This window comes from Eurytemora carolleeae, unplaced genomic scaffold (genome assembly GCF_000591075.1).
Source record: "Eurytemora carolleeae unplaced genomic scaffold, Eaff_2.0 scaffold159, whole genome shotgun sequence".
Lineage (NCBI taxonomy): Eukaryota > Metazoa > Arthropoda > Copepoda > Calanoida > Temoridae > Eurytemora > Eurytemora carolleeae.
Window position 1 is genome coordinate 26,187 of NW_019396151.1, and position 9,405 is coordinate 35,591.

Genomic DNA, 9,405 nt, shown 5'->3' on the forward strand with positions numbered 1-9,405 from the left:
CCCCCCACATGTAATTCCTTCCCCTTATTACTCCCTCCCCCCATATTACTCCCCCTGGGCAGGATTAATTCTCCGTGACTGAAGTTTAAGAGCTCCTAGTGGTATTCCTGGGTAGTTGGGAAATATGATTAAACTTGCTACATGATTTTCTATGCACACTCAGTGGGTTCCTATCCTTCTCTCTCTCTCAACCTCTCTATCTCTTTCTTTTTTCTTTCTTTTTTTAAATTTTGCCCCTCTTTCTCTTTCTTCTTGTTTAATTGTCTCCCCTCTCTCTTTCCTTTTCTTTTTTCTCTCTCATACTCTCCTTTTTCATTCTCTCATTCTCTCTCAGTCTTTCCTTTTTCTTTCTCTCTTTCTCTCATTTTCTCTTTTTCTTTCTCTCTTTCTCTCATTTTCTCTTTTTCTCTCTTAGTATCCTTTTCGTTTTTTCCTTTCTTTCTCTTTCTCTGTCTGTGGCAGCGTGTAAATAATTCACAGACGAAATTTATGCCACTCAAATTTACATTCTTGGTTACCAGCAGCGATAAACCTGGTTACCAGCAGCTATAAACCTGGTTACCAGCAGCTATAAACCTGGTTACCAGCAGCTATAAACCTGGTTAAGCAGCTATAAACCTAGTTATCGGCAGCTATATACCTGGTTACCAGCAGCTATAAACCTGGTTACCAGCAGCTATAAACCTGGTTACCAGCAGCTATAAACCTGGTTATCAGCAGCTATAAACCTGTTACCAGCAGCTATAAACCTGGTTACCAGCAGCTGTAAATCTGGTTACCAGCAGCTATAAACCTGGTTGTACCAGCAGCTATAAACCTGGTTACTAGCAGCTATAAACCTAGTTATCGGCAGCTATATACCTGGTTACCAGCAGCTATAAACCTGGTTACCAGCAGCTATAAATCTGGTTACCAGCAGCTATAAACCTGGTTACCAGCAGCTATAAACCTGTTTACCAGCAGCTATAAACCTGGTATATATTTTAAAGAAATAGGAAAACCACGAAACCTCTCTCTTGAGGAATTTATGGATTTATTTTATTTTAATGGATGAATTGAGTCCATGCACGGTTCACATGTAATTATGTAATTAGTAAACTATACATAAGTAACATAAAGTTTTACAAGATATACGTTTATGTACATGAAAACCATTGAGTTGTACAGGTATACATTTATGTACATAGTAGAAAGTTGTACAAGTATACATCTAGGTACACGAATACCATTAAGTTGTACTACAAGCATATATATCGGTGTATGAATACTAGGAAGTTGTACAATTAAGCATTTATGTACATGAATGCTAGGAAGTTGTATTTAGGTTCATGAAAACTAAAAAGTTGTATACTGTACATGAAAACTATAAAGCTGTATACTTTACATGAAAACTAGAAAGTTGTATACTGTACATGAAAACTAGAAAGTTGTATACTTTACATGAAAACTAGAAAGTTGTATACTGTACATAAAAACTAGAAAGTTGTATACTGTTCATGAATACTAGAAAGTTGTATGCTGTACATGAATACTAGAAAGTTGTATACTGTACATGAAAACTAGAAAGTTGTATACAGTACATGAAAACTAGAAAAATGTATACTCTACATGAAAACTTGAAAGTTGTATACTGTACATGAATACTAGAAAGTTGTATACTGTACATGAATACTAGAAAGATGTATACTGTACATGAATGCTAGAAAGTTGTATGCAGTACATGAAAACTAGAAAAATGTATACTGTACATGAATACTAGAAAGTTGTATACTGTACATGAAAACTGGAAAGATGTACATACCTTAGAAAAACTAGGTCTATTATGTGTTTGTAAAGGTGCAAGGGGCGTTAACTCCACAACATCCCCCTCCCCCTGTCCTCTTTCCTCCACCCTCTCGCCCTGCTTGTCCTCCCCCTGACAGTCCTCCTGTCCTGTGTCCTCATCCTTGATTCTGTCCTGCTGAAGGACTTTCTCTATAGCCTGCCATACCTGGAATATTCATTCATTCATTCATTCATTCATTCATTCATCGTTCACCATTTTATTTTTTTTCTACCTTTTATGTTGGTAATAGATTCAGGGGATGAAGCGTATTTTGCTATCCTTATCTCATATATATTTTTTTGTTTAGTTTATTAACTTTATTATCTATGCTTTCTTATCTATTATCTATGTTCTATCTGACCCGGACCGGCCAGTCTGGTTAATCTATATTCACCTGTATCAATAAATTAGTATAGTATCAATAGTCGTTTCAAACGGACGTATAGAGCCAGGGTTTTGGCTAGAGAGATAGATTCTTGAAGACTGATTATTAGAGTTAGAGTCAAGTATAGGGAGATTGATTGGGACCTAGATCGTTACATGTTTATCATTCATCCTTTCATTCATTTATTAGATCTATTCATATATAAATTCAACAATTCATTCTTTTATCCTTTTAGATATGTAAATAATTCATTTATTCATCTATTTATTTATTCATTTATTAATTAATCTTCTCGTCCTTTTATTGTTATCAATTTAAGAATTTATCAATTTATTTTATGTTTTATTTATCTATTTATTTCAAACTTTATTAAGAAATTTGTCCAAATAAAAATTATAAAATACACAAGCGTTCCATTTTCATCTTCGTCTGTTTGTTTGTCTGATACTTTTGGTGTTTGTGTGTTTGTTTGCTTCTTCTATTTTCTGTTTGTTTGTATAGTTGTTGTGTTATACTTTAAGCAGCATGTTTTATTGTTATGATTTGGATCTGTGGTTTTTGTTTCCTTCGCGCCAAAGAGGAAATTTTAGAAGACGGACAACTTTGTTTTTATGTTATCAGAAGTATAAAATGTCGGATGTTTAGTGATGGCGGAAGAGTTAAACACAATCCCTTCAAACATGTACATTATAAACACAATCCCTTCAAACATGTACATTATAAACATCTTTAATGTTGACTGATCAAATGCAGAATATATAAAACCACAAGGCAAACAAAATTGATAATAATGATAATCTATCTAATTACTGTCGTTAGTTCAATTTAAGAACAAATTGAAAAATATCAAAAATTCCTTTAAATATAAAATTTACTCCAATTGATTGTCTTTTTTCTTGATAATTAAATTGCTGTTTTGTGTTACTTGAAGAAATAGTTTAAATAATGACAATCCGTGAGAAAAGAAGAAATGTATGGATAAGGGGGGAGGGAGGGAGGTAATTAATTCTTAAATTTTTAACCGTTTTTTAGAGTTTATCAAACCAAGGTATGAATAAGAGAATGATTAAAAGAATTAAAAACTCATTTCAATCTGTTTCATTCTAACTCAGAATAGAACAGTCATAGTCATTGTATTAGATACAAGGATACTATCATCAGAACTACATTGTTTTAGATACAAGGATACTATCATCAGAACTACATTGTTTTAGATACAAGGATACTATCATCAGAACTACATTGTTTTAGATACAAGGATACTATCATCAGAACTACATTGTTTTAGATACAAGGATACTATCATCAGAACTACATTGTATTAGATACAAGGATACTATCATCAGAACTACATTGTATTAGATACAAGGATACTATCATCAGAACTACATTGTATTAGTTACAAGGATACTATCATCAGAACTAAGACTAATCTTCATTGGGAAAAATATTCATCGGAACTAATATTCGTCAGGTCTATGTTTCAACCAAAGAGATTCTATTCTCTTTGGTTTCAACAGGACTAATGTTAAACGATCGGCTCTTCATCTGGACTGAAAGGTTTATGGTTTATTCCATAGTTACTTTAAAGTAAAAAATTCTTCATCTAAACAGTTGAGAATTTAGAAAATTAAGAATAAGAAGATAAAGATCGTCAAAACATTGCTATTTAATAATTTTAAGTTAATGTTTATATTTCAGTTTTTATTCAAAAAGGTATATATAAGATTTTATAGGAGAACTAGCCTGGGAACCCAACTTTCCTTGGATAATAATCATTCTCTGTAAAATTCGACACACTCAATTTTTAGTAAGAACATTTCCAGAGTTCTACTTTGAGGCAAATCGGTCAAGAAAATTATGAGTTATGATCAGACATAGAAACTACTCGAGATAACTTCTTTATATAGATAAATTAATATTGTTCGTGCCCCCTTCCCTAAATTCCACTTATACCCCCCTCCCCCCATGTTCGCCTCCCCTGCATAGGAGACGCATGCTCTGAAGCAAGAATTCGAAGTGTCAATTCCGTATATACACATAGACTTACAGTTAGGGATAGGCATTGTATACACATAGACTTACAGTTAGGGATAGGCATTGTATACACATAGACTTACAGTTAGGGATAGGCATAATTAAGCAACAAAGAAAATAGTTAGTTTTGTTTTAAGCAAATTCTAGCAAGAAACCTAATTTATTTTGTCAATTTCTACCTTTGCAACCTGATGATGTAAACCTTTGATATTTCAAAATTGTGGAAAGTATTTAGTTCCTTTATCTAATCTATATATAAATTTGGTCTTCTCATTCGAATTCAAACAATCAAATATAAAGATGTGTTTTTAACACTAATGCTTCTGCATGAAATCATTAATCATAATCTAAAATGTTCATGTATTAAATAGATTTTAAAAATTTCAACATATAAACATTCAGAGTTGACATTTTTAGCGAAGCATAAAAAAACAAGAATTTTCTCCCGGAAAAATAAACTTTTTTTGTCCGATTAAATTAGAGTTTGTGTATCCCTAGTTTTACTCCTAGATATACACACTGTATAATAGATGGATGTAGATACAAGGATACATTCTAGTTCTTTTTTCTTTCTTTCTTTTTTCTTTCTGTCTTTCTTTCTTTCTTTCTTTCTTTGTTTCTTTCTTTGTTTCTTTCTTTGTTTCTTTCTTTGTTTCTTTCTTTGTTTCTTTCTTTCTTTTTTCTTTCTTTCTTTCTTTCTTTCTTTCTTTCTTTCTTTCTTTCTTTCTTTCTTTCTTCCTGTCTTGCTTTCCTTTTTTCTCTTTTTCTTTCCCAGCTGTAGATTTTTTTTTACTTTTGACCTTTTACTATTTTTCTTTTTGTTGAATTGAAAAAATATTTTCAAATTTAAGCTTAAACAACTTAACTGAAAAAAACTCTATTGCACAATTAAATACCACTGGAAGGAAAAAATCTAAAATTTGAATGCCGCGTAAAAATGAATTGTCCGTACTTTGCGCGCACAATCTGCGCGAGCTAGGCCTAGTAGCTACGGATGTAAAAACAGACGTGGAACAATATTAATCCTGAAAAGTTATTGTTCTTTTAAGGAATTAAAATTGAGGTTTTGTCTGACAAAAACGTGATGAACCGTAGCGCCTGTATAGAGACAGTAAATGAGAATGTTTTAAGCACGTTTTAGTTCACGCATTTTAAATATCAACGAACTCCAAGTTATATAAAGGTACTGTTCACGTTAATTAAAGTGACACTTTATTTTAAAAAAGGAACTTGTCCGATCCACAACGGTATCCTTAAAAACCTCGGCTGAGCAAAATTTTTCTTAATATTTTTGTTTTTTTAATCTAAAATATTAAATTGCGGTTTCTCTGAAGAGTGTTTTGCGGGTTTATAAAGTAGACACAAAATAGAAAATTGACAGAATCTAACCAATTTTAAGAAAAAAATCAACGATATTTTTCTTATTGATGATTGGATAATGGTGTAAACCAGTGAATTCTACCTTTAGGGGGTAACTTTATACCTCCCCCCCCTCTATAAGGTGGGGGAGGGTTTAGGGGGTAACTTTAAATTACGTTTACAGTTTCTTCACGTTTACACCTACCACCCCNTTGCATCTTTTTCCCCGCATGGACAAAACTGATATCGTAAAGTCCAAGGGTGACTCATTCAACTTGAAAATCAGGTTAAGATTTAGATTTTATTTATTTAATTGAAATCTAAACAAATTCTTATTCTTCCATCACAAATGGCAGACTACAGACTACATATTAGTTGTTTGCATTTATTGGTGTGCCATAATCCTTTGTGCATTTATTGGTGTGCCATAATCCTTTGTGCATTTATTGGTGTGCCATAATCCTTTGTGTATTTATTGGTGTGCCATAATCCTTTGTGTATTTATTGGTGTGCCATAATCCTTTGTGCATTTATTGGTGTGCCATAATCCGTTGTGTATTTATTGGTGTGCTATAATCCTTTGTGTATTTAATGTTGAAATTGAAAAATAATTTTACCAGGGTAGCCAGGAAATTAACTTTCTATGTAGCCTAGTGAAATTGTTTTTTTATGTTTTGCAATCAAAATTCTAAATTTCGATTTACAAATATTTTTAGATGGTCTTTTTAATAACTTGTTTATGATAGATGTTTTTATTTAAGTATTTTTGTCTTAATATTATATACAGATACATCATCAATGTAATTACCAACATTGAAGTAATTAATGAATATGACAAAAGGAAAAAAACAATCAAAATCAAAATAACTCTAGTTAAAAAAATGATTAACAACTCAAAGATCACTTCATAAAATAATAGAATTTAAAGAAAGGAAATTAAAAATGAAAAAATGCCAAGGAAGCGGATCTAAGAACTGCCACTGAAACTACTGAAAGTGTGATTTATTCTTGCATGGATTAACAAATCTATTTCCAAGCTGAATAGAATCAATTAACCGGGCGCGCAGCCCAGAAATATCAAACCACGTGTCTGCACGTTATTGATTGATTGAATATTGTTTAGACTTGAACGCGGAATTTGAGCGTGGGCGAACTAAGATGAGATCTCTGCACAGATTTTAGAATCGCAACTGCCGTAATTTGTGTCCACAAAATTACAGGTGGCAGGCGGTTTCGGTCAAACCAAATTGTATGCATAAAATTAATATTTTGAGTTTTTAATAAAAAGTGTGGATTGTTTTAAATTCCATTTTAACATTATAAATATTTTACTGATGTAAAAAAATAAGTTTGACAGAGTAGAACAAAATTGCGGAACAAAACAAGATGGTGGAACAGAAGAAGATGGCGGAGTAGAACAAGATGGCGGAAAAGAACAAGATGGTGGAATAGAACAAGATGGTGGAGTAGAACAAGATGGTGGAGTAGAACAAGATGGTGGAGTAGAACAAGATGGTGGAGTAGAACAAGATGGCGGAGTAGAACAAGATGGTGGAATAGAAGAAGATGGTGGAGTAGAAGAAGATGGCGGAGTAGAACAAGATGGTGGAGTAGAACAAGATGGTGGAATAGAAGAAGATGGTGGAATAGAAGAAGATGGCGGAGTAGAACAAGATGGTGGAGTAGAACAAGATGGCGGAGTAGAACAAGATGGCGGAGTAGAAGCAGATGGCGAAGTAGAACAAGATGGTGGAGTAGAACAAGATGGTGGAGTAGAACAAGATGGCGGAGTAGAACAAGATGGTGGAGTAGAACAAGATAGTGGAGTAGAACAAGATAGCGGAGTAGAACAAGATGGTGGAGTAGAACAAGATAGTGGAGTAGAACAAGATAGCGGAGTAGAACAAGATGGTGGAGTAGAACAAGATGGTGGGGTAGAGCAAGATGGTGGAGTAGAACAAGATGGCAAAGTAGGACAAGATGGTAGAGTAGAACAAGATGGCGGAGTAGGACAAGAAAGTAAACAGTTGATTTTTAGAGATTTCCGGTGTTGACACTTAATCAATCAAAACCAAGGTATTTGTGTATCCCAATTAATTTAAATTATAATATATCTATTCATCACCCACCCCCATATATATAAATATTAATTAATAAATCATTTTATCAATTTATTAATCAATTTACTCAACCCATCCATCCGCCATCTTTGTTTATTCTGGGAACAAAATCCGCGTATTTTTAATCCTGGACTTTACTCACGTTTTCCATAAAACAAAGGATTGTTAATCCTAGAAGAGAGGTTTTCACAGAACTTAAAACAACTGTTAAGATTGCTATCAATATATATATTTATATATATGTACACTGCAGGAAATAAATATCCTTTTAATAAATACAAACATCATTGTCAAGGGAATGTTTACTGATATGTTAAAGATAGAGGTAAAAACAGGGAAATAACTTTGAAATACTTTTTAAAAATAATTTCTGTTTGAGAAAATAGAAATGTTTTCTACTCTAAAAATACATTTTTTTTCAAAAAAAGAAATGAGATATTTTCAAACTGTTCAGCTTTTTTGTTCCTGAAAAGAGAACAATAAAAAGAAAAGAGAGAAAAGGGCAATATTTAAAAATGGTGAACTGACTCTTGATTCAATGCAATTATCTGGTCCAGCATAATTGGAACAGGTTCCCAGATACAGATACTCATTCTACAGTTCTACAGGGTGGAAACAAATAAAAAATAAAAATATTTCTTTTGGCACACCCTGGATTTTTGTAACCCAACATTTTTACAAACATTTAACTTTGATCTACCAGCACGTGATTTTTTTTAATTGTACAATTTTTTTGGATCCACTGTGTAGCCAACACTAGTCAGACAATCGTAAATAAGGGTTTAATACCTAAACCCTGTTCTAATTGTAAAGTACTTGCAGCCCAATTCAGAGCTCAGCAAAATATGAAAACTCAATATAAAAGTGTGCAGCTGTGGGGAACTCAAGAGGGGCTTTTTCAGATAGGCAAAACAAATCATAATTAGTAAGAGTTTTTAATTTATTTTTATTTGAGTAAAATCCATTATTATTTGAAAAAAAATCGTGGAAAGGGTCTTGAGAATAAACCTAACGCCACTGGCCACTACCAGAGACGTATCTAGTTCTAAGGGGTTGGAACTAAACTATTATCCTGTGCATAGGCATCTAGTCTAGGTATATGTAGAGGTGTTTTCATAAGAACTGTATGTGTAATTTCAAGTGACCCTCCATGCAATACCCGATTCACAACGGTACCCTTAACAGCGTTGGCTGATCAAATAGGAATTAGATATCAATGTTTATAATTTTGAAAACTAATTCTTTTAAATTGTGGTTTCCCTAAAAAAGCAACTTGAGCATATCAACTGCAGGAAAACAAAGAGAAATTATCACAATTAAACAGTTTGAAATCTTTAAAATCTTCCACATGAATGATTATATAAAGGCTTCAAGGCTACCGTTGCCATCTTTCCTCGGAGGGTTACTTGAACTTAGGTTACAGTCCCTTTAATCAGTTTAATTCCCCTGCATGCGTTTGCTGAAAATATCTATTCAAAGATAAAGACTACAGTCCAATTATCTAGAGCCTAGACTTTGAACTATGTTTATGATCTCATCATTTTTTATGATTAGGTCCCACCGTACACAGGATACACTCAGCTGTCTTAGTTTATGATTAGGTCCCACCGTACACAGGATACATTCAGCTGTCTTAGTTTATGATTAGGTCCCACCGTACACAGGATACACTCAGCTGT

At 33.0% G+C, this 9,405-nt stretch overlaps 1 protein-coding gene across 1 annotated transcript in view; it reads right to left on the reverse strand.

The window, feature by feature from the left end:
* LOC111696562 (metallothionein expression activator) overlaps positions 1–9,405 on the reverse strand; it is a 37,644-nt gene that overhangs the window by 8,974 nt on the left and 19,265 nt on the right. The window contains exon 2 of the mRNA XM_023466196.1: positions 1,802–1,990. Within this exon, the coding sequence (XP_023321964.1) occupies positions 1,802–1,990 (189 nt within the window). The remainder of the gene's footprint in view (positions 1–1,801; positions 1,991–9,405) is intronic.